Source organism: Ictidomys tridecemlineatus, chromosome 13, assembly GCF_052094955.1.
Source record: "Ictidomys tridecemlineatus isolate mIctTri1 chromosome 13, mIctTri1.hap1, whole genome shotgun sequence".
Lineage (NCBI taxonomy): Eukaryota > Metazoa > Chordata > Mammalia > Rodentia > Sciuridae > Ictidomys > Ictidomys tridecemlineatus.
In genome coordinates, this window is record NC_135489.1 from 55,928,624 (window position 1) to 55,954,341 (window position 25,718).

The window sequence follows — 25,718 nt, forward strand, 5'->3', positions numbered from 1 at the left end:
TTGAAATCCTGGGGCTATACTGCTTTCTGTACTGTTTCATGTTTATGAATTTTAAAGCCAAAACGATCACCCCGTTGGAGCAGGGACCACATCATCTCCTGCAGCCCTCAGTGTGGTAATGAGCAGGCAGCAGGGCTCAGTACTGTTTGCTTGATTGATGGCCTGATGGAACCAGCACTAGGGCACCAAGGTAATTAGAGGATCCTGATCAGGGCCTCGCTTTCCGGGCTGAAGGCTGTTGCCTTATATGATTAGGATGCGTGGGAGGCAGAGCCTCTGCTTAGAAGCTGTGCAGGTAGCGACAGTCTGCAGGAGGCAGCTGGGCCTGGCACAGAATCAGAGAGAGGAGCATCCAGTTCTGCGGTTCCTGGGCTCCAATAAGCCCTCAAAAGCAATGGTTTCAGTGTCTCTGTATGCAGACTCAGGACAGGAGGGGAGGCAACTGCAAGCCCTAGATTCTCCAGACATTTTCACCCAGAGAGAAAAGCATATTTTCTCTTCCTTTTAATTTTTTTTTCTAGAAAAATAACTTGACACAAGTCCAAGCAGTTAAAAAGATACCAAAAGGAACCCAATTTAGAAGGGTTTTTAGTAGGCTGAAAACAGATGTGGCAAACCATTTCAGGATATTCTGGGAGATGAGATGGGAAGGACCAGATCCGAAATGGCTCATCCACCTGTTCTGAGCCCGCCCCACCAGGTGCCCCCACACTTCCTTTCCCCTAATTAACTCCTCATCGAAGCATCCGGGCAGTGCCAAGAGGTTCAGGGCAGACTGCGTGTTCACGGTTCTGCCACTTCACTTTGGAGGCTGCACCTGCCCATCCCAGTAGCGCTCCAGTAGGAAGCCCTCTGCCACCCACAACAACTTGTGGTTCAGCGCTCCTTGCCTTTGGGGAATTACAGGGGCGCCAGCTGCATCTGGTCAGAGCCTGGGCTCCTGCAGACGCAGGTGGCAGGGTCAGATTTCAGATGGATCCCAAATTTGCCCAAAGGAATTTGGAGCTGTCGCTGGGGAAGAACATATCCCAAAGGGAAACTCTGGTCCTTAGGACTCATAGGTGGCTTTTAGTTTCCCTGATTGCAAGGAATTGAAGCCACCCTCTGCCCCCATGCTCATATTTATTGAAAATCTGAGGGCAGTCTAACAGAAGAACAGATAACCACACAAAATATCTTAGGTCTGTTGCATCCTGTAGTTAGTAAACTCACTGATTAGAAGATAAACCTAGATGGTGGCATTTTTATTAGGTGAGTTAGCTGTGTTACAATGTAGGTGGCAGGTGTGAGTGTGATTTTGTTCAATTTCCAGAGAAATATATTAAAAAAATATGTGTACCATTGAGTTATTTATTTTTAAAAGTGCACACATGAACTGTATTTTTAGTTCTGTCCACTTACATAATTGAAGTCACAAAAGTGTAAAAGTAATTCTAACACAGCAGAGAATATAGTGTGTACATATAAGCATATCTGTTCATTCTCATTCTAAAAGTATAGTGCTAGAAATTCTATAGATGAAATCATGACTGCTGTCAACTTATACATCTCCACACATACCCAATCATACATTTTTTACAGGAAAATAAATGGGTCCTTCTTGCTCTGGGATATTTTAGATACTGTGTAATATGTGAATTCTGAGACACTATAGATAAGTCATTTAGAAAGTCATAGGTAATGTTCCCAATAACAAGAAGGAAAAAAAAAAAACTTCCAAATTGAAAACTCTCATCTTTGTCTTGTGCTCCACTTATCTCTAACTTCTAGCATATCTGATTTGTACCTGGCCAACTAGAGGTAGTAAGAATAACCTAGAACTGCCAGAAAGTCTCCTAAGGAAGCAGCTAGAACAATGACTGTCACCATGTCATATTGGGAACATTATTAGTGCACTACAGGTGTTCAGCTTTCTGGGAAAGCTCTTTGTCCTTTGTGTCTACTTTCCCAGGAATTTCCCACATTGATCCACTGACTTTCTCCATGAAATTCAGCTCTATGTGTCTACTGCATATTCAGTATGTACAGGACACATTGACCAGGTGTTGCAGGGTTTGCAGAAATAAGCAAGCAACACTTTTTGTCTGTTGACTGGTAATAAGTAAGTATCAAATCTTTCAAGACAGTGTCATCCTAACTTCAAAAAAGCTCATTTCATGAAGGAATCAAAGAGAGTCCACTTCTATGGAGAAAAGACTTTAGAGCGGGTAACATTTGAGATCACTTTCAAGAATGAAAAAAAAAATCTTCAACTGGAAAGAACTGGGTGGGAGGTGAACATTTTAAAAGAGAGGAATGGGCTTGAGTCAGAGTTTGGATTGTGGAGCATGTTTGGAATTTAGGGCAAACCACTTGTCTTTGAACATAAAACATAAATAGGAGAGTAGTAGAAGATAAGGCTGAGAATACAAATTGTGGCCAAATTCTAAAAGTTCCATATTTGCCATACTGAAGAATTATGTTAAGAATTAATTAGCTTCACAGAAGTTGGCAATAGGAGATCCTTGAGCAGCCTAATTCCGAGAGTGGATTCTTCTTGCCAAGGGTTTTTTTGGTGCTAGTTTGTATAGCATATTCATGCAGGAAGACTCCAGCGCCTGAACTGGGAATGGCAGAGGAAATAAAAAGTTGAAAACCATATCTGGGAGGTATTTCAAAGATATTACTAGACTTGGCAACTCACCTAGACTTGGGTTTTGGAGAAGGAATTGGCCAAGTTTGGGTAATGGAAGAAATTATAATAGCATGAACATAGAAGTCAGCAAGAGAGCCATGACTGTGGGACAAAGAGTTCTGTTTTAGACATTTTGCCTTTGAGTTGCTGGCAGGACCTCCAAGGGAAGAGGCTCACAAAGTAAGTGAAAAGCCCAGTTGAGCACTTGGAGGAATAGAGTTGGAGTTACAGGAAAAAAAAAAATTCATCCATGGATGGAAGTGGATGGAACTTCCAGGAATTCAGAGAGGCCCAAAAGGTCAAGGATAGAACCTAACAGAGGCTACTTATCCCTGCTTAGCTCATCCTAAACTCTTGCTGATGAAACTCAAGAACAAATTCTAGGAGGGGCCAAATCTAACAAATTTCTTCCACCTGAAAAATCCCCGGTTAGAGGTTTCAGATAGCTTTGTAATGTTGTGAACAACCAATAAAAAAAAAAAAAGAAATAATAATAAAAAAAACCCAGATAACATGGAAAGACTGTGTGTGTGGAGGGGTGTGTTTGCTTATGTTAAAATCAATCTGTAGTTCTAACTAGGGAAAACCGCAGTGCTTCTTTCTTCTTCAGAAAAAAGAAAACTCTAGTCTTGAGTGTTAATTCTGATTTTCTGCTCACTCTTCCTTAAAAAAATGTTAATCACTTTCTGAAACCTAAAGAAATTTCAGATGCAGAGAAGCTAAAATATTGCCAACTTCCCATTAAGGTTTATTTTTTCAAGCCCAGCCCAGAAAGGAATGGTTTCTATAACCAGGATATTTGTAGTATATACAGTTTGTTAAATTTATACCATTTTCCTAAATCTCACTCCTCCTATGATTCAATTTTTTTTTCTGGAAAGAGGAAAAAAGAAAAAAACAGACTTTTCTCTTGAGTATATGATTAAGTTTTATTTTTGTGTGCAAATTTTATTGTATAAATCATAGCATGATCCATCACTGGTGGAACTGAAAATAACAAACAAATAAACCCATAATTTTCTTGTGTTTTCTGAAGGTCAAATGCTGCAAATACTGGCCAGATGACACAGAGATATATAAAGACATTAAAGTTACCCTAATAGAAACAGAACTACTGGCAGAATATGTGATCAGAACATTTGCTGTTGAAAAGGTAAGTCTAAAAGCTCTGGTGGTGCTACACTAGCCTCATTACCTTATCTAGCATCATTTATACAAGTTCATACCTGAATGCAGGTAGGCTCTGTCTGTTTTTTTTTTCTCAAGGATTCATCTTGCCCTCTGATTCTATAATAGCTCACTTCCACCTTTAAAGTAAATCATTACCATTTCATAACAATCTATATTTTGCAACTAAACCAAAAGATAACATTTTTGGTCTATTTTCTTTTTAACCTGGTTAATATTCTTCTGCTCATCTCTGTTTGTTAACAGAGCAGTTTGTGAGATTTTGATGAATGTCCTTCAGGTTTGATAAATTTCCTCCATGTGAGTGTCCATTTGGGTTTCCCAGTAGTGAGTTAGTATCAGTGGTAAGACACAGGTCCTAACTCCTCCTGCAATCCCTTAGGATTCCATATGGCTCTTTTAGGCCCATGGTTCCACAGGGACTAATGATTTCCCAGGGAGAATCAACCTACCTGGAAAACTAAATGACCAATGTCCTTTGGACCCAGGACACTCTTGCATGAACCAGTGCATTCATTCATGCTCACTGTCATACTGAGTCTAGCCTTTCGTAGTTGCTGGTGTTGGTGAATGCTGTGCTTTGGTTCTACCCTGCCTCATCCCATGTGCATGGATGGGGCTTCTTCTCTGGGAAGCACTGTAGGGCGTAACAGGGAATTTCCTTATTCCCCCTCTTTTTGCTGACATAGGGAGGGGCCGGAGGTGAAGCAAACTGCAGTCCATCCAGAGAAGTGTCACAGGTAGGCTGTGGGGAAGGTGGAGGTGATGTGACTGAGAAACACTCTGCCTTCCAGAGGCCCACAGACTTCGATCAAGAGCTCCTTCTCCATCAACGAGCCATGCACAGCTGCACCAGATGCAGCAACTTTGTCATGAATTTATTCTGCTTACACTCATTTAATAGTAGCAGGTCCCCTTGAAGGACAGGGTTATAAGCAGACTGCTGGGCATTTGGCTCTTGACCTTCCTTTCTACTCTGTATTTTCATTGCATCTAAATACATTTTTTTTAGATCAGCAAGACCAGTTCTAGAAAATTCAAGGAAATAGTAGCACCTGCTTATTGGATAATTTACACTGATAATTTGAACTATCATTCCTGGTTTGCAAATCCAAACTTGTCAGACAATCACAAGGCTGAGAAGACTAGTTTATTTTAATATGTTTCTTATACTATTTAGCATTTTTTCCATAGCCTGTCTTTTTTAATAAGCAGGCAAGAGCTTGGAGACTTCAAAGAATGTGAAGTTCTGGTTGACTCAGTTCTTCAAGTTCTGAACCTCACACTTTGATGTCGAATTTTTCCTTCTTAGGCAGGATTGGGGGGGAATAAAAGAAGTGGAGGATTTTTGTATGGCTCTTGGCAAGAGCACTCATGAATAACTGCATTAAAATAGCGATAAAAGACCCTCAATATTTTTTTCTTAAGCCATTGCTTAAACATGGAATTCTTTGAACAATAGACAGCTCTCTAATAAGCTGAAAATGCATCTCTGTTGCTAAAGGAAGGGTTTGTTTGTTTCTTTGCTCCTTTTTTTTTAACCTCTTATTGTACTCTGCTGCATTCACAGCCACATAGAAATATTTCTGAAAACCCAGTTATTTTAGTCATCAGACAGCTAGAAAAGAGGTGGTGCATGGAAGCAGGGCTTGTGAATGCATTTGGGGAAATCAAAATGACATGTTAGTGATTTTCTGACTGGGCAATTGGAATCTTTAAGGAAAACAAATCACTGGACTTCTGTAGAATATTTCTTGTAGGTTGGAAACTTTGTCATTAAAAGAGAGAAAACAAATGGTTAGGGATGTACTTCTAGCTTCCTGCAATTCTCATTCTATTTTGAGAGTGCATTACAACAAGGGACCTAAAGGTGAAAAATGGATTTGGACTCCACTCTGCAAAACAAGCAGATTGTTATATCTGCTTATTAGCTTATTCTTCAGTTTGAAACTGAAGAATTTCTGTTTTGCATCTGATGGCTGCTTTTTCTTTCTCATATTAAGGGAATCATTCGGCAGTGTGAATATGATGCCCCATCTCAAAAACAGAACATGCAATCAGTGATTTGAGTCATTCTTCAAATGTTTGTTAAGCATCCACTTTGGTCTAGGCATTTTTGTATGTCAAGGGTTCTCCCTTCCCATTTATATTACATGGAAGAATTAAATGACTTTTTATACAGCATTAATGCTTTTGTAATGAAGACTAAAGGAAAAATGTAATTAGCATCCAGCTGGGAAATATTTAGACTGTGATCACTGGTTGCATCTATGATTTTCTTCCTCAATTGTATTACAAAACAGCAAAAGGAAAAACTTATGTCCATGAACAAGAATGAAAGTTGGATCAGAAGCAATTTCCTTTGCTAATGTTGGCAGTAATGAACATATTAGAGGGTAGAGATCTATTCTGGGAACAGTTTTTCTGCATTTCAGAAACTGACATTTACCTTGCTCAGATCATGAGCCCTTTTCATGATGGGTGGGGTGCAGACCTTGGTAATGTACAGGCCGAAATCTTCTGTTTATTACCTTTGGAATAAATAAGATTTTATCACTGGTAAGCTTTCTCAGTTTATGGGATGCTCATTCTGCATTTGGGAGCAACTCTGCCCAAGTCATTCTTAAAGCCAGCAAAGCTCTCTAGGGCTTTGGAAGGTGACAGAGGCTCAACTGCATGTCTCTGATGGATTCTTTGAGGATAGCCAAATGTTATGACTTTTTCCCGGATAAGAAATTTGAGCTCCTAACCACCTAGTAATATCACTCTGGTATTACTGCACCTATTTAATAGATGACAATGTTGATTTGCATTGTGAATCCTTGACTGTTTAACTCCTAACTGCTTAAATTCTACTAAAAAATATCTTCACAGAAAAGTAAAGCTTCAGCATTTGTGGATTATTAGCCATATTATCACATTGGTGTTAAAAAAGTCTTATCTTAAAATGTGTATTTGTTTGCCTCTCCATGTCTTCCCAAGCACATAAAATTTTGAACTTATTATTTATTCCCTACAATTGCTTGATGGAGAGTGTGGTAAGGTCAGCATGTGTTTACCTTTAAGGTACAATAAAACTAAAATGCAGAGATGGTACTTAGTGGTTATCCAGTGAGAAGACAGAGAAAGTTAAGTTTGATCCCAGATTTATATGTAACCTTGGTGTGAAGAGTAATTTTTATTTTCAAAATACACTTTTGCCTTAAAACATAGTCTTAAAATGTCAAGTCATAGTTAGAAAACAAAACTAATAATCAGCTTAATTACTCTCAAGAGCAAATTTAAAAGCAAAACAAGAGTAAAGTATCTTTCCTTCAGTTTCCTTCAGTTCAGTAGCAGGCAGTGCCCCCTTCAATTTACTGATACAAAAGCACCTCTTGATTCCCATGGGCTCATTTGCTGACATGCCTGCTTCCTTCAGACTGGGACCATCACTTGAAAACAGGAGACAGCGTCTTCATATCTCTACAGTCTAATGCCTTGAATAATACTTGGAGCACTGTAATTACAAAATTGTCAGTGATTTGAGGACTGGGTTAAATGTTGACCTGAATTAAAAAGAGAAAAACAGAGTTGCAAATAAAAATGAGTTCCCCAGTTCCTCTGGTTGGAAAGTAGATTCATTGTGCCAGCAAAAACATTTTCTGAGCATGTACAGTGTATGTGCACTGTTTGAGCACCTGGTACAAAGAGGTACCAGGATACAGATGATCCAGAACAAAGGTCTTGCATTTCAGTAACTAGTATTGAGCAGCTTTTAACATAGTCTATATTTTATTAAGGAATTTCAAAGAACCAGAGATCCATTCATTTAGAGTTGCTTGTGTATAAATTAGCATGACCCCCAAACACCACCTCCCTTTTCCACCCACATCTTCCTAAGTGTGATTAACCTGTGTTGAATGTAAGAATGACCTTCTTCCACAGCAACTCATTGTTAATCTGCCCCTAGGCTTGCTACCTAGGGGTGGGTTGTGCTCCCCTGGTTGCTCTTGAAGTTTATCATTTATTTTCCTTTGTTCTCTTCTGTGTTGTGGCTGACTGGGAAATGCAGAGAGGCGTTCATGAAATCCGAGAGATCAGACAGTTTCACTTCACTGGCTGGCCGGATCATGGGGTCCCCTACCATGCCACCGGCCTGCTGGGATTTGTCAGACAGGTCAAATCCAAGAGCCCACCCAATGCAGGCCCATTGGTGGTGCACTGCAGGTAAGCAGAGCTCCCAGTGCCTCTTAAAGAAGTATACCATGGGTTGTGGGTGGGAGAAGCGGGGTGGTATGTTTTGGAGTGGGATAGTGGCAGCAGTTGGACAACAATTTAAATGTGCTAAGTGCTTTAATGGTGAATTTTTTATGTGAATTTCACCTTAACAAAAAATGTTTTAATGTAGAAGCAGCTCAATGGTCCTTTTGCCTCCATTGATGAACCCCTCTTTTTGTGCAGTGCTGGCGCAGGAAGGACAGGCTGCTTCATCGTCATAGACATCATGTTGGACATGGCCGAAAGGGAAGGGGTGGTAGACATCTATAATTGTGTCAGGGAGCTGCGGTCACGGAGGGTGAACATGGTGCAAACAGAGGTACTGCAACCTGCCCTCCATCCTGCAGCCTGGTCCCTGGTGTCTCCCCTGCATCCTCACCTCCCACATCGAAGGACAAAAGAAAGCCTGCCAACTCTTTCTTCTAAATGCTCTAGGGATAAAGCAATATACCTGGCAATCCCTGTTTCCTTCTTCCCCCCACTCTCTGCCCTTTTCCCTCCCTGCCTTCTTTCCTCTGTTTTGTTGTTCTTCTTTTAAACAAACAAAAAAAGGAGCTTTCAAGTCAGATTCTGCTACCAGGACTTTCCTGCTACCAGGACTTTTCCTGGCAGCAGAATCTATAGCCATGAGCTAAAATTTACACATTTTTCTGTGTCAAGGGACCCAGTAGAGTTTCTACATCAAGCACGCAAGGTTTCAATACCATTTCTTTTTATTCTATCTTTTAAACTAGCTGGGAACTAGAGCAAGACCACTCATGAGATTAGCTAGGCATCTACCAAGTGGCTTTAGGGTAATCTCTGTACATTTTATTCTTCTCCAGGGATACTAGGAAGAAGAGTGGCCTCTTGTCCCTGAAAATTCTTTCTAGTAGCCTGGCATCATGGGAATTTGCCTATTTTGTAGATGCACTCTGTACCAACTAGGAACTCTCTAAATTGAAATGCAAAGTATATCAGGAATTTACATTTTTGAGAAGAATTACAACTTGTTCTTAGGACATTCCTATTTTTATTAAGATTTGATTATTTTAAGTAGGCCTTACAACCCGTCACCTAGAAAGTGATTCGTGGAGCAGAATGAAAAATAAATAAGAATCCCTTTTGTTTAAATTATGCATTATAGTTTATAGTAACCACTGGGAAACCTAATCCCATTTTTTAGTTAACATAAAAATAACAGAATATATCACAGATTTTTTATATATTATACTCTTTTTTCTTTAGACTATGGATACTTTGTTTTAAAGACAATAATGGGGGCTGGGGATATGGCTCAAGTGGTAGCGCGCTCACCTGGCATGCTTGCGGCCCGGGTTCGATCCTCAGCACCACATGCAAACAAAGATGTTGTGTCCACCAAAAACTAAAAAATAAATATTAAAAAGTTCTCTCTCTCTCTCTCTCTCTCTCTCTCTCTCTCTCTCTCTCTCTTTCTCTCTCTCTCTCTCTCCTTAAAAATAGTAAAGATAATAATGATTAAAACTTATTTTTGATATTATTTACAGTCTAGCACATGTTACCATACCATGTCCTCACTCTTCATTCCTTTTTTAATTAATAGGAGTAAGCTATTTTTCAGAATTCAAATCTTACGTATTTAATGGTAATAAGAGGCTTTTTAACATTTCATATAATTAAAGATCAATAATAAATATGGTAAAGATGAACTGGTTAATTGTAGAGAAAGTCAACTATGGGACGCATTTTAATGCTTATTTGTTTTTTTGCAGTTTTTGTTATGTTTTGTTTTGTTTGCAGGCCTAGGGATCAAACCCAGGGCCTCACACTTGCTAAACAAGCACTGGGCTACACCCTAGAGGACTCATTTTTAAACTGTAGGTTTATTGTACACATATCAAGAGCTATGGACTTGTAAGAGTTTTCATAGTTATCACATTATTAAATGTTTTCAAAGAAGTAGTTTCCAGTGTTCAGAACTGTCTTCAGAGCAATGTCAGTTTTCCCTGGACCTTTCTCATTTATTTGGTTAGAAAAATCTCTTTTCAACGCAGATAGATAAAATTCTACTTGCCAGGTATGGTTATGCATGCCTGTAATCCCAGTGGCTCTGGAGGCTGAGGCAGGAGGATAGCAGGTTCAAAGCTAGCCCCATCAAAAGTAAGGCACTAAGCAACTCAATGAGACTATGTCTCTAAATAAAATAGGGCTGGGGATATAGTTCAGTGATTGAGTGCCCCTGAGTTCAATCCCCAGTACCAAAAAAAAAAAATTCTCATTCCAAATTTAGGACATCAGAATTACAAAGGTATCTTAGTCACCATTATATACCAACACAGTGCCTTCTGTAGTCTGCACCAGTGTCTTATTGATTTATGTAATATCCTGCATGAAGCTCCAGTTTTTCTCTCCTTCCCATGGTCAATTAGGTAGAATGCCACATAGTGTTCGTGAAATCCAGTGTCCTGTCAGACAGACTTAGAGCTTGTTTCTGTTGAGAATGTGTTTTACCCATTACCTTGATGATGTAGACCTAAAACTGTTAGTGTCTTCCCTCCTGTAGCTCTTGTTTACCTTGATTTCTCCATTACTAACTAGTTTTGTCTGCTTCTTCAGGAGCAATATGTATTTATTCACGATGCTATCCTAGAAGCCTGTCTGTGTGGAGACACCTCTGTCCCTGCTTCCCAAGTTAGGTCTCTATATTATGATATGAACAAACTGGACCCACAGACAAATTCAAGCCAAATTAAAGAGGAATTCCGGGTAAGTTATGCTAAAGGGAGAGGTGGTTGACTCTGACCTTGCTTTTTCAGAAGTATCTCAAAGTCAGCTCCTGATCCCTTGAACCAACACAGGCTTCCTCTGTCTTAGCACTACTGACATTTGAGATTGGGTGATTTTTTGCTGTGGTGTTGTCCTGTAGGGTATTTAGGAGCACCCCTGGGTTCTACCCTCTAGATGACTCTGACATGAGCACCATGCCAAACATGCCAAACATATGTGCAGGCATCACCAAATGTTCCCAGGGGAGGGGACCAAAGTTAGTCTTATAGAACCATTACCTTTCTAAGCAGACACCAAGCAGTTCCCAGCACCTAAACTGTGTCCCTTATGCCTCTGCCGCTGGTCCCTATGTCTGAAAAGCAGTCTACGGACCAAAGCAGAGTGCAGGAAAGAACTGAATCTAATGGGCTATTTAGGGTTATTGAAGAAGTCGTCTTGCTGTCAACCTAAGGAAACTTAATGACCATGAGAAACACCTACTGTGGAACTGTTCTCTTCCTCGTGTGCCCTTTTAAAAAAATTAATATCTTATTTAACCTATTCCAGTAATCCCCCCTTATTTGAGGTGTTGCTTTCTGTGGTTTCAGTTATGTTTTGAGAATATTAAATGGAAAATCATAGACATACAATTCATAAGTTGGTTTTTAAGTTGTATTATGTTTTTTGACACATTGCTAATCATACATATTTGTGGGGTACAGTGTGATGTTTTCCCTGCATGAATTCATACTATCAAGCCATAAAAATGCATAAAATCCTGCCATTGGTGGCAATGTGGCTGAACCTGGAGGTCATGCGTCTTTCTTTTGTCCCACAGACTCTAAACATGGTGACACCAACATTGCGTGTAGAAGACTGCAGCATCGCACTCTTGCCTCGGAACCACGAGAAGAACCGGTGTATGGACATCCTGCCCCCAGACCGTTGCCTGCCCTTCCTTATCACCATTGACGGGGAGAGCAGCAACTACATCAATGCCGCCCTGATGGACGTAAGCAATTCTCTTTCTGGGAAGGTCATAGGAGGTGTTCTCAACAGGGATAGCCACTGGGAAGGTCAGGGCAAGCACTTCAGAGGTCTTTCCTTGTGCTCCTCTGTCCCTCCCACCCTTTTTCAAGATGCAAACTCTTTTCAACAAAACATAGATTTCAGATTCTATGTGTTTTTGTGTAGCTGGATATTCTTGCGCTCTCAGTGGCCATGGGTCCAGAAGGAGTGATAAAAGAAGCATGTTGCCGTTACTCTCTGGCCAAAGAGCAAGAAACAGCTGTTAAGTCCCCATGGCAAGGAAATGGAGTAATGTGGAAGCAGCGTTATCTCATTTCCCTTTCCTCCTAATTTAGGCAGTAATTAACATAGGAAGAAAACACAACTCATTACTTACTGTTTGTCAATTTACTTCTTGCAGTTCAATTGATGGGAAGAGTAAATGGATATTTTCAGTGCTAATGTGGAAATTTTAATTGTATTGGTGTGATGTTGTAAAAGGGCACTTACACTTGTTCAAAGCTCTCCAGAGCTGAAAAAAGTATGTGTGTTCTTTATGGCAGGAATAAGTAACACCAAAACTTGTAAGTGACAAACAAATAAGCTTTAAGAAAAACAGAATGATTTTAATTATTCATAATTTTAAACTGAATTTTCTCCATTATAATGATTACAAATGGAGTCAATGTTGCCTATCAGAAATAGAGAAAAACTGGTAAGAGATAGTTAAGTTTTCCTTATATCAAAGTGAGATTACTTTTTCATTGTTGTTCCACAGATAAATTTACATTTAGTTTATTTTGGTGTTGACAACAGTGGTAGGATTTAACAGTCACTAAATACATTCAGTGTTTTGTGGCACACATTTCCATGTGCACTAAATAGATTCCTCCTTTCACATTTTCCTGGGTATATTTGGATCTTTCTTGTTTGTGTTTGCAGAGCTATAAACAGCCTTCAGCTTTTATAGTCACCCAGCATCCTTTGCCAAACACAGTCAAAGACTTTTGGAGACTGGTCCTGGATTATCACTGCACATCAGTGGTTATGTTAAATGATGTGGATCCTGCCCAGGTGAGACTCGGGAATTCTTGAAGGCAGAGCTCGTGCTCCTAGGGCAAGTTTGTGAGTGCTTTGTTTGCACATCACAGGCCCTCAGGCCAGGGCTCAAATGCCAGTTGATGATTGAGAATTAGGGATGCTGATCTAGAGCAGAAGGTTGGTAGAAACCAAGCACAGGCCAAAGTCATAGACAGCGGAAGTAACATGGCAAGACAGGGTTAAAAATTAACCTGCTCCAAAGGATAAAAATACCCCCTAGGGATATATAAAGATATAGATGAACAGGAATTCAAACATCACAGAGCCAAAAGTAGAGCAAGTAAACCAGAGGACAGAGGAGAAAGGACACCAGCCCTGGCTTCCATCCCTGGGCATCCAGTTGGCATAGCTCGCCTGGAGCCTGCAGGTGGAAATCCTCATGGGTGTGTAGACAGTGGGAACAAGCAAGCGAGTTTAAGGGATGGCAATTAGTTTCTCAACTCTTTGGTAAAGATATTAAAAAGAAATAAAACTGGCACCTGGAGATAAGAGAAGCTCTGAATGATAAATAGAGTTTTTGCATAGCTCTTCCTAAACAGGAAAAAAAATAAAAGACTTGGACACGGATAACTCAAGATTAGTAATGGAGGTAGAAGTTTCTTAGAAGGAGCTGTCAGGAGACCGTTAGCACCAAGGCCCTTTGGGAGCTGAATTTATTCCAATCACAGATTTCACTACCATGACCAAGGTCATTATGGAAAGTTCGAACTTAGCATGTTTTAAGAATAAACTTATTCTGGAACGGAATTAATTTCTTGCTAATAGAGACTTTTTTTTTCCTTTTTTTTTTTTTTTTGAAGAAAAGATCTGAAGTATTTCATTCTCCAAACTGGACAAGATATCTCCTTTCTAAAATCTGTTTTGTTGCCCATCAATCTGCCATATCTGGAAAGGACATTCAGTTCTTTAAGATTTTTAATTATGTTTGAAGCACTACATTATATTGTTAAGGCCCTTGCCTGAAAGCTAGTTAATGAAATAATAATGATAATCCTTGTTCTCATCTAGTCATTTTGGCTTAAGAAGCTTAAATATTTTAGATCACTTCCTGTAGAAGCTCTCAGAGAGGCAGACTGGAACCATTTATAAAGACACACACAATTTGAAACAGAAACAAGGATCCTGACTTTCCAACTTGCAGAGCCACACTAACTCACGAACAGTCACAGTCAGGGTTATAGGACTTGTTCCCTGTTCAGAATTATGCTGCTAAAGTGAATCCTGAAAAGTGGCAGTATACACTGTGAACATATCAGTGATTCTAGCTTGTTCTTAATGAACAACAGCATTTGAATTCTAAAGCTACATTCTGAACCCAAAATGTCTGGACTCCAACCAAGCCTTGGCTGACTGGTGATAGGAGAAACAAAAAGACTCCAATTCTATTCAGCAGACAGAGCTGATTTTCAGAGTGAGAGAAAAGAGGCTCGGGGGATTCAGTCTTTTAGCGAACACTAAACTGAGCATTGAACTCAAAGCCTTTGCAACCGTACAAGACTAGCACTCAACTATTTTAAGTATTTATAGGTCCAGTTCATGGACGTGTTATGCACCATTTAAGCCATTTTCTACATGGTTTCCTTGGGCAGAGTGTAGGATGCAGTGCGCCAAGAGCCCCGTGTAGTCCAGGCCATTCATATTTCTTCATTGTAAGTGACAAGCTTTGTCAGATGCTTGAACTGAGAGGACAAGCAGAAAGTAAAGCTAGCTCAGTCAGTAGAAAAATGGGTACAACAGTTGAATGTGTATGTTATGGCTTTTATTACCATCTTGACTTCCCATCATCATGCCTGTTAATTTTAACAGTGGGTATCCTTGGGTATCAAAAAGAAAATAAACAGTAGCATGCTATTGTTTGACAAGGCAATTTAATAACTTGTCACCAGGAAGTGCTGTTGAGTGAAGAAGGAAAAATTTCAGGGAAGCAATTGTTTAAAAATAAATGCAATTTCTAAAATATAATAGACTTAGCTACCTTAAAAACTATGCTTAGTTATCCTACTTTCATTTTTAATCAAAAGAAAAAAAAAGGTTTAACCTTTAACTTCTTTCTAATGGAGACAGATGCTGTTTCTCTTGGCCCACTGTTAACTGAGAACTTGTCATGCAATCTTGGATATAAATCAACCTTTGCAACATTCGACAGTGAAATTTTTAGATCCTTTGGAAAATAAAAGTTATCAAAAGGAAAAATAAAAGGAAGTTTAACCAGTGGATTCTCCTTTTGTGGTATATCATTTTGCTTAAAATGAGATAATAGGGTTTTCACCTGCTCTTCATCCCATAGCAACAGGTTTAAAAAATAATGAAGTAGTGCCCCTCTTGCTTCACCATGAGCCATCTGTCCTTCAGGTAAATCAGAAAGATAAAAGTTAAACACAATTCCACAAGTCACTGGAACACCAAGTCCAGAAAGAAGTTTGAATACCTATTAAGGCTTCATGGATTGAAGAAATGAAAAGATCTTATGGGTTCTTCCCACCTGACCATCTTTAAGTTTAGGAGGATGGTAGGGTGGTGGCAAATGCAAGGACCCCTTTCCTAAACTCCCATGTCCTAAACACTCCTGTCTGCTGAGTTGTGATTCCATTTGTGCAAATATTCTAGTTATCTTATAGCATCAATACCTGGGTTTTGAGCTTCTTGAAAACTGTGTTTTTAATCAAAGTGGCCTCCAGGTAAAAAAAGCAGAGCAGTTACTCTCACAACCCAGGTTACCTAGATTTTGCTTTGGGAGAGCTTGTACCAGAATATGAAAATGCACCCAGCCCTTACTGTTTGTCACAAAATAGCCTGATTTCCAAAAGTCCAGCAGGAGAGGATAAAAACCTGTGTTAACAGGTACATGTGCCAGTTTAAATGTCTTCAGTTTCACAGTGGCAGCTAGTGGCATTTCCCCTAGGGCCTAACTAAGTATACATTTCAGCAGCCAGGAGACCTAGGAAGGGATGTATGGAAGAGATGCTCATGCCTTCCCTGGAAAGCAGAATTAGTCATGGCTCCAGGTGCTTCCTGAGACAATGAAGAAAAGAGTCACAGGAGAAGGACAGGTGAGGAATCAGCAGACAAGGAAGTTCTTGAGTCAACTTGCTGAAAGGAAAAGATGGAAAGAAAAGAAAAGGAAGGGAATCAAGGAAGTCTTGAGATTTAGTGAATGTCTGATACTGACTTTATCCAAACTGTTAGTAGTAAATGTATTATAATTAACCTTTGTGTTTCTATGTGTTAAATTCAGTTGTGTCCTCAGTACTGGCCAGAAAATGGAGTACACAGGCATGGCCCCATCCAGGTGGAATTTGTGTCTGCCGACCTAGAAGAGGACATCATCAGCAGGATATTCCGTATTTATAATGCAGCCAGAGTAAGAGCCAGGGACAGTATTGCTTTGTACTGTGGTCTGTCATATTCTTGTCCACTGATTTCTAACACATCACTCTACATCAGGCACTGTTCTAGGATTTTGGAGTGTGTCAGAGAGCCCTGACCTTATGGAGCTTATATTCTATCAGGAACAATGTCAAAGAAAAAGTTATTCAGTGACACTTTCGGAAAGGAAGGCCATTATGACAGGGACAGGGGGCCACAACAGTGGGGTCATGCAGCAGGGGAGAGAGATGGGCTCACCTCTGAATGCACCTCTGAGGGCAAATGAGAATTGATGGCCAAGGAGAAGTGGGGGCCCAGTGGGTTTAAAGTTCCCAAGGAGAAGAAGTATCAGGGTAAGGGGGATTCTTTCTGAAGAAAGGCCACAGTGGTCAGGCATCACCTGGGGATGGTAGAGGCTGAGGAACCTGATCAAATGATAAGAATGGCCAGACACGGGGAGAGGGTGCTCTTGTAAAACTGATTTAGCAAGGGTTGTTAAAACTGCTTTTTATAAGGAAGTTCACAGGTGGGCTTAGGAGAAGGTTCAGATCCTGACTTAAGTTTGGTCAAGCAAAGGCTCTTTATCAGAAGGCAGAAAACAGAATAGATAGAATAATGGATTTAGTTTATTAGAAAGTGATATTTTATAAGACCAAGAAATGATGTAGAGAGCAAGTCTCTGTTTTAAATAACTGTGTCATGTAAGCAGAGCCGTGAGGAATAGCCACTGGGCTCCCTAGGGACATAATATTTTAGGCAGAAGTCACAGCAAGTGCAGAGGTCCTGAGGAAGAGCTGTGCCTGGTGACCGCAGGTCCAGCGGGAAGCTGGTGTGGCCGTGACACTCACAAAGGCAGGAGGAGCTGGTGAAGTCATGCACCTGGAAGGAGACTGGCAGAGGTGGGAGGAGAGGTGTCCTGAGAGCCTCACAGGCCTTACTAGCTTTGAGCTTTTGCTTGTAAGGAAATAAGGAGCCAGTATAGGGTTTTTGCTAGAAACCTTAAGATATAACTTACATTTTTAAAGGAGTGCTCTGACTTCCTGTGTTGAGAGAGACCCATCAGGAGGCTGTGAGAAGGACCCAAGTGTAAATGACAGTGGTAGGACAGAATTGGTAGCAGTTAGAGCAATAGAAAGACTTAAATATATTCTGAAGGTAGACCAGTAGGATTCCAGGGACTCCAGGGTGACTTGAAAGTTTTTTGTCCTGTGAACCAGAACAATGGAGTTGGCCATTCACTGAGAAGGAAAGGCTGTATGTGTAACAGGTTATTTGAGCAAGGGGCATATGTGCAGAGAAGTTCAGTTCTAGACATAAGAGGTTTGAGATGACTCTTTGAGCCCTATGTGGGAATATTAGGTAGGACTTTCAGGACTCTCAGGAGAGGTATGAACTGGAGATGTAGACTTAGGACTTACTGTTAATGTTTTACACCATGAGAATGAATGGGATCATGAGGTGAGAGAGAAACCCCAGGACTGATCCTGGAGGCTTCCATCAGCAAGAAGTCTGGGAGAAAGGGAGGCTGAAGCAGGGAGGCAGAGGAGGAGAGAGGGATAAGGAGAAAGAAGAACCAGTGAAGAAAGTGTACTGAGAAGTGAGTACTCAACAGGCCATAGAGGGTTCAGTCCAAGTGATTTAGCCATAACAGATTAAGCTTCTGTGGCTTTTCTAACATAAACTCCAACACTTTTGTGAATCCTGTAATAACACTTAATTAAGAGTAAAGATTAAGATTCACACCAATAAGCAAAACTCTGTTATAGTCATGGGAAACATGGTGTAATCTACATCACATTGCACTCACAAACGTCTCCAAGTTATAATTTGCTCTTCACCTTGAGTTCTGTGTAATCAAAGTAAAACCATTTTCCCACATAATGCATGATGCCCTCAGTCCTCATACGGTTATTTTTTACTTGGCTTTGGCAAAATGGTTAAGTGTTTTGCTTCACTCTTATTTGTCTGTGGCCTATCATGGAAAACACCTGTTTTTGTTTTTTTTAATAACTGCTTGAAATTAAAAATCATAACTCTTAGGCCTGTAGGAGCTGCCTTGTTATTTTTTGGCCAGACTCTCATTTCATAATGCTCTGCTTTGATGTGAAGATCAAGTAGGTGGAAACAGCCCACTGGCGTCCAAGGAAGTAAATAATGCCTGTTCTTTCTCTACTCCCTGATTGTTGCCTGATGGTCTGTAGCCCCAAGATGGATATCGAATGGTACAGCAATTCCAGTTCCTGGGCTGGCCGATGTACAGGGACACACCAGTGTCCAAGCGTTCCTTCTTGAAGCTCATCCGCCAGGTGGACAAGTGGCAGGAGGAGTACAACGGTGGGGAAGGTCGCACAGTTGTGCACTGCTTGTAAGTATTGATGGAGCTCTTCCTCTCTAGGTCCCACACTCAGCTGTCTCCTCCTACATACTGTCTTTTGTCTCACTCTAAACGGAAAAGAAATAAGAATCTCTGGGTAAAGGGGGATGATCAGTATGCTCACTTAATGCTCAGTTGGCTTTTCAGGAAAAGGAAAACAATAATTTTAGATAAGATCGTAGTCTGTTTTCTGTTACATTAATAAGTGACTAAGTAATTTATAAATAACTGAGATTTATTTATCTCATTGTTTTGTATTGGCATCTATTGAGGGCCTCCTCGTTATGTCATAACCTGGTGGAGGAGGCCATTACATGGTGAGACAGAGCAAGTGTTCTAGCTTGAGCCTGTCTTCTTCTTCTTATAAAGCTACTAATGCTACCATGAGGGCCCCACTCTCATGACTTGTATAATCCCAATCCACCCCCCAAATACCTCACCCCAACTATCATTAATATATGTCTTTGGGAATTAAATTTCCAATACAAGAACTTTGGGGAACACATTCAAGCTATACAGAGAGTGTGTCACAATTATAAAAAGCATTGATCCTATGACTAGGGCTTCCCCAGCCACCCAAAAATCCAAAAAACATGTGGATGGATTTAGTGAGGTCCTATCTCTTGAGAGTCCATTGTCTAAGAATTTTCTGAGCTGGTTATTAAAATGCTGATAACTTATCTGCATTGGAAGTATTTATACCATAGAATTGGCAAATGCTATAAATCAGGGCCCACCCCGCCAAAATCAGTTTGCCATCATATTATAGTACTTGATAATTCTATTGGAAATCATGTCAGAGGTTTCAAAGGAACTCTTTCTCTTCCTGGTTTTTAGGAGAGATTTTTGCCAGAGATTTATGTATATTAGAATTTGGTGCTATAATTTGGATCTTAAATGTCCTACGAAGGTCCATGTAGCAAAGGCATGGTCCCCAGCCTGATGCTATCATGAGGTGGTTAAACTTTTAAGAGATGGGCCTAGTTGGAGGTCTTTAGGTCATTTTGGGTGTGACTCAGAGGTGACCATGGTCTCCAGTCTCTTTATTCCTTGGCCATGAGTTGAGCAGTTTTGCTCTGCCACATGTGCCTATCATAATGTGCTACCTTGTCACAGACCCAAAAGTAATAGGATTAATCATGGACTGGAACCTCAAAATTTTTGAGCCCAAATAAACACTTTCTCTTAATAAGTTGATTTTCTTGGGTATTTGTTATGGGGATGGAAAACTGGCTAACAGAGAACCAATGTCCTCAAAAGGTGACCTCCCCCAATTTAGCAGGTGCCAAAATGTGAGAACCTCTGCACAGAAGGATCCCAACTTTACCTGTACACTGAGTAACACTTGGGGAGCTTAGGGAGTGGGGAACCCTATCCTCAAGCCACACCCACACCAGTGAAGTCACAGTCTCTGCATATGAACCACAGACATCAGTGTTTAAAAAAAAAACTCCTAGTGAGTTCCATGTGCAGCCAAGGTTGAGAGCTATGAATAGAGAATGCCATGCTTTTCAAAGTACTTTTACCTGCATTTTCTCATTGGCAATGATAGGTAGCTAATCATCCAGCTGGAATTGGCTTGATGGAACAGGCAATTAAAAAGTCATGGCAGTTAGGGAAGATGTTTAGAGAAATTTGTGGAAATTCAAAGTATAAGCATATGTTGCTTTCCAGAGAAATGTCATTAGAAGTACATAATGCAATCACTCCAAAATTGAAAGTAAACTCAAGTTTTACTCAGTACAGACTAACCTGAATTAAAGTGGCAGACTTGGCTAAGGGTGTGGGTTTCTCTACACTCAGTGCCATGTGTCAGGCTATGCCAAGGTCCTTTCTTGGAGCTCTGAACTTTGCCCTGCCTCTTGCCAAATAAAATATGCTAATGCCTCATCCTCCAGGAAAGGTATGAAGGAGGAACTGTGAAGACCTCTTAAATCATTGTGTTCTCCAGACTAAATAATTACATCACCACGCCATGTTGTTCCTGTCTCCCTACTTACCTGACATCCCTTCCCCTTTTGGTGAGGGTTCCTTGATTTTTTATTGAGAATCACCCACTACCCACACCCACATACCTGCTAACTCTCCAAGGTTCCCCTGGGACTGCCTCTTGCCCTTCTGGCATCAGATTGGGCAGGACACTTCTGGAAAGGAGATTTATTTTAAGATTTATAAATCTGTGCCTTTTTTTTTAACTATACAAGAAACAAAGTTAAATTGGTATCTTCTAGTATTGGTCAGGAAAGAAGACTTTGGAAGCACCACACTGTGCCTCTCTGTAATAATGGCGCCATCTTCAGCATATTGTAGCGCCACCTATTGGCCATAAAGAGAGATTCCTATATGAGACAGCTCTCCAGGCACTGTGAATGTAATGGTTCCTTGGGCCACAGACACTTGAAGTACTGAAATAGGGATTTTTTTTCTTGATATGTGTCTTCTAACTACTGAAATCAGAAACAAAAAAATAGAATTAAGGTATTACCATTTAGAAACTCTGGATATAGACAGTGGTCATCAACAACTGTCAATAGCATCAGGTAAAAAGATGGTGGGGGAAAAGCAGTGTAATATTAGTGCAAGAATAGCAAACACACTCATGAGAAGGTCCAGGAACTGCACATCTGTGTCATCTGACTCACAGCAAGATCTCCTACAGCACACACCTGTAGGCCATCAGGGAAGACTCACACTATAGCAAAGAGTCCTGCCCAGAAAGATTGTAGATCAAAATGTCAAAGTAAAACAACAAAGCTACTAGAAGAAGACATGCCAGAAACTCCTCATGATCATGGGATAATCAAAGACTGGTCAAGAAAGGACACATAACACTAGTCATAAAGAAAAATAGAGATATATTGGGTCTCATTAAAATGAAGCACTTTTGTTCATCAAAAGATATTAATAAGTGAGTAAGAAAGCAGTAGGAGGAGAATTTTGTTTCATATATACATGTGAGTGTCTGTGTCTGTGTGTGTCTGTGTGTCTGTGTGTGTGTGTGTGTGTATCTCCCCAATGGCTCAGAGCCAGAATGTCTAAGAATTACTGCAAGTCCTTAGAATAAGATAGATGGCCCCAGTTCTTTAAAGGGGGGGGGGGATCTACAAGTGCTTCATTTGAAAAAATTAAGCTATCCAGACAGCAGTGAGCACAGAGAAAGTATTCAGCATCATTAGCTTTTAGGAAATACACATTAAAACCTGGATCACATGCCCACTGCATATCCACCTGAATGACTGGAATTTTAAAGACAAATGATGATCCCCCAAGTGGTTGTGAAGCTGTGGAGTCACTAGAACTCTCAGGCTCTACTGCTAGGAAGTAACTATCATACAACCATTTTGGAACTGTTTGGCAGCATCTATCAAAGCTAGGTACTCATATACTCTGAGCCCTTCCATTCCTAGATACATGACTATAGAAATAAGTTTTATGATACAGGATATGTTTATAGCAGGTGGATTCATAATACCTAAAATCTGGAAGGAGCTATGGGACAGGTAAGTTATACAGTAGAGTACTCACTCAGTGGAATTTTTCTTGTCAATATTAAAGAAGAAACTACTGACAGTCAACAACAGGAAGAGTCTATGATAATATTGAGTGAAATAAGCTAGACTCAAAGGAGTATATGCTGTATGATTCCATATATCCATTTAGGCAAAAAAATGTAACAGTAGAAGTGAGAACAGATATTGTTTTGGGTGGTCCTGAGGGTATTGATGAGGAGGCAGTTTGAGAGAGGCTGACTGGGGACTGCCATGGTCTCTGTCTAGACCTGATGTGGTTACATAATGTGTGCATTAGTAAAAAGTAACATATCTTTTTACCATTTGTGAATTTTATTATAGGTATAAGATAGAGCAAAGAGATTAAAATAAATTTGCAAGGCATGCCAACTAAATGCAATGTGTGGCCTTTTCTTAGATGTGATTTTTTTTAAATCAACTATAAGAAACCATCTGGGAAATCTGAACACTGACTAAAATTTTGATTATATTAAAACAGAAGGGTGAGAGGTGGGTGTGATTTAAGGGTAGAACACTTGCCTACCACTCATAAGGCCAGCACTTCCCAGAACTGTAAAACATCAACAGTAATGTTTCTTTATTTTAGGTATGATAGGGATATTGAGTTTAAAATAGAGATATAAAAGGTCCCTTAGCTCCATGAAAATAGATATATTCCAGATCTGTTGCAGAGAAAATACAGGATAAGTTGGGAACATCTATGGTTCCAGAAGATGAGAAAATCTTCACAAAAGTATAGGACCTATCACAAAAACTATGTGGAACTCCTAATGGCCAAAAATGAACAATTTGAGCAACAAGATAAATAGTGATGTTATTGGGTTTTAGCTCATGGAATAAAATTGATATTCAGGCTATGCCTCCACTGATATAAACAACAAAATAAAAATAAGCAAATACATGTTTAAATGAGGGAAAGGGGAAACCTCTTTCCTATGTTAGGCAACTACCACAATCATCATTAATTAGTGCAGAAGTGAGCCACCAATGGATGCAAAAATAAGTGTGCAAACCTTTGTGGAGAATCAAGATATTTGCACAGTCCAAAGTATGTCCCCCATTATATGTCTTAACTAGAAACAGAAAGATTTTGACAGTGAGAAACCTGGTAGACATTATCTCAACTCAGGAGCAAGGTCAACATCACCAGGAATAAGATGGCTCAATGTATTAGTCCTTATTCCTCAATTCTTGTCCTTTTCAAGAATGCAATTCCTTCTGCAGTTTTCTTGGCAAAAACGCATGGCTTCATTTAGAATCACAGTCTATGTTTTGTACTTTGTGATGACTTCTCAAAGTGTGGCTGAGACCCATGAGTACTTCCCCCATCTACATTCTCTATTTCACATTTATATTCTGAAAAATAACTGATCTAACAAAAGCCAGGTCAAGAAATTCAGGGAAAGACAGGAACACAATGAAGGGAGGCTAAGTGGACATGACAATTAAATGTAATATGGGATCTTGGACTAGAAAAAGGACATCAGTGGAGAAACCAGTGAAATTTGAGGCCCATACTTTTAATAGTATTGTAGCAGTGTTACTGTCCTGGTTTTGATGACATACTGTGGTTATATAAGATGTTCATGCCAGGGAAGTTGGATATACAAGGGAATTCTTTATGCTATTTTTGCAGTGATTCTGCACATCTAAAATTAGTTCAAAATAAAAAGTTTTATTTAAAAAGAGCCTTTATGTTTTATAGATAAATGATGGGCATTTTTAAAAGCCAAATGTGTCTCTGAACCTTTTCCACACTTATTATCAATTTTCTTGGCAGACATCAGATGAGATGTGTAATCATTGAAAAATTGTCCAGTGAGCCCTTTCTATAAAAATCAATAAGGTGCCAAAGCAGATAACATAATGGAGGCCGAGTTCAATTATGTGCTCTGCCTCCATGAACTATGGGTCAAACACTTGGCTAGCTTTTCCCTTTGGTAGAGAACTTGTCTTAGCTAAGGTAGAGTGCTCAGAGACCTCCAGAGCTCTCATCATGACTGGCACGGTAGAGTGTAGAAAACATGTCTCCACAGATTGTGTGTAAGATGCAACAGGTGGGTAAATGTCCAATCATCTGATTTCTTCTATGACAGGAATGGGGGAGGCCGAAGTGGCACATTCTGTGCCATCAGCATTGTCTGTGAGATGCTCAGGCACCAGAGGACCGTGGACGTCTTCCATGCTGTCAAGACGCTGAGGAACAACAAACCCAACATGGTGGACCTTCTGGTAGGACATGCCCTCCTCCCTGCCCAGTGGGGCATCCCACCTTAGCATAGGACTCCGAGACCCACCGCCCCAGCTCCCAAATTTTCAATGACACTGATTCAGAGAGGAAAAGACTCATTTTCAAAAGCATAACATATCACTTTGCTTATAGGAATTTTCTTTCTTTTTCTCCCTTTTTCTTCTCTCTTTTTTTCAAGGAAACTGTCTCAACTCGTTTGAAATGTGGAAATAGTTGAAACTCACAAGTGAACATCCTTATTAATTTCCCTTCCTGGCAATGCCTTCCACGCAGCTAAGCACTTAATCTTCATGGAGAAGAAATAATCATAGCACATGAAATGCCAGATTTTCAAATTATATATTTTATAAATAGCTTAATCGCCTAATATTTATCAAAGCTGTGAATTTTAGTTTGACATCCAGAATATTGCATTTAATTATGGTGGCCATATCTGAGAAAAGGATTAAAGGAGTTGAGAAACAAAGGATGAGGTGCAATTATTTTCTTAGAGTATTTCATGAAATTTCTTTTATATGGAGCTGTTGAAATGCCAACCATGGTGAGTCAAGAATAAGAGAACAGCTTAAAAGAAGAAGCTTTTCCATTAGGTTATTGTGCTGCTCTGTGAGTGGAGAAAGGATTTCAAGGGTGATTCTAATCCAGAGTTAAGAAAGTGGCCTGGGGCAAGGGAGGGGGAGGAAGAGATGGTCAATGCTGACAAATTCTGAAGGCCAGTGTTCCTGGTTCCACAACATTGTCTTGGAAGGCTTGAGGTTAAAAAAAAAAAAAAAAAAGACCCCAGACACAGTAGTGCACACCCATAATCCCAGCAGCTCCAGAGGCTGAGGCAGGAAGATCACAGGTTCAAAGCCAGACTCAGCCATTTAATGAGGCCCTACACAACTTAGTAAGACTTTATTAAAATTAAAAAATAAAAAGGGCTGGGGATATGGCTCAGTGGCTAAGCACCACTGGGTTCAATCCATGCTACCAAAATATATATTAATAAACAAACAAATAAAAGGATTAAAGAGAAATTCAAGATTCAAGTTGAAGATGATTAATTAGTCCCCATCTGCAACTTGAAAAGTCCCTACAGCAGTGCCCAGCATGGATCCCAGTGACCAAGACAATTCCTAAAGCATAAGTTTTCTCCTAGGCCTCTACTCAGTACACAGCACTCTTCAGGGGCGTCAGCTATCCTCAGATATGTGCCCTGTGCTTGATAGTTACTCTATTTCCAAGCCAGGGAATTTG

The 25,718-nt window shown here is 40.0% G+C and overlaps 1 protein-coding gene across 9 annotated transcripts in view; it reads left to right on the plus strand.

Annotated features, from left to right (window-relative positions):
- The window catches only part of Ptprm (protein tyrosine phosphatase receptor type M), an 807,906-nt gene that overhangs the window by 761,971 nt on the left and 20,217 nt on the right, over positions 1-25,718 (plus strand). For 5 of the 9 annotated variants that reach the window (XM_021734384.2, XM_078030368.1, XM_078030371.1 and 2 more), the window contains 10 exons: positions 3,711-3,827; positions 4,552-4,602; positions 7,917-8,071; positions 8,306-8,441; positions 10,700-10,849; positions 11,688-11,861; positions 12,800-12,931; positions 16,194-16,319; positions 18,526-18,689; positions 24,325-24,460. In XM_021734384.2, coding sequence (XP_021590059.1) covers positions 3,711-3,827; positions 4,552-4,602; positions 7,917-8,071; positions 8,306-8,441; positions 10,700-10,849; positions 11,688-11,861; positions 12,800-12,931; positions 16,194-16,319; positions 18,526-18,689; positions 24,325-24,460 — 1,341 coding nt within the window. The remainder of the gene's footprint in view (positions 1-3,710; positions 3,828-4,551; positions 4,603-7,916; positions 8,072-8,305; positions 8,442-10,699; positions 10,850-11,687; positions 11,862-12,799; positions 12,932-16,193; positions 16,320-18,525; positions 18,690-24,324; positions 24,461-25,718) is intronic. The other 4 variants (XM_078030369.1, XM_078030372.1, XM_005337010.3 and 1 more) reach the window with 1 other exon arrangement.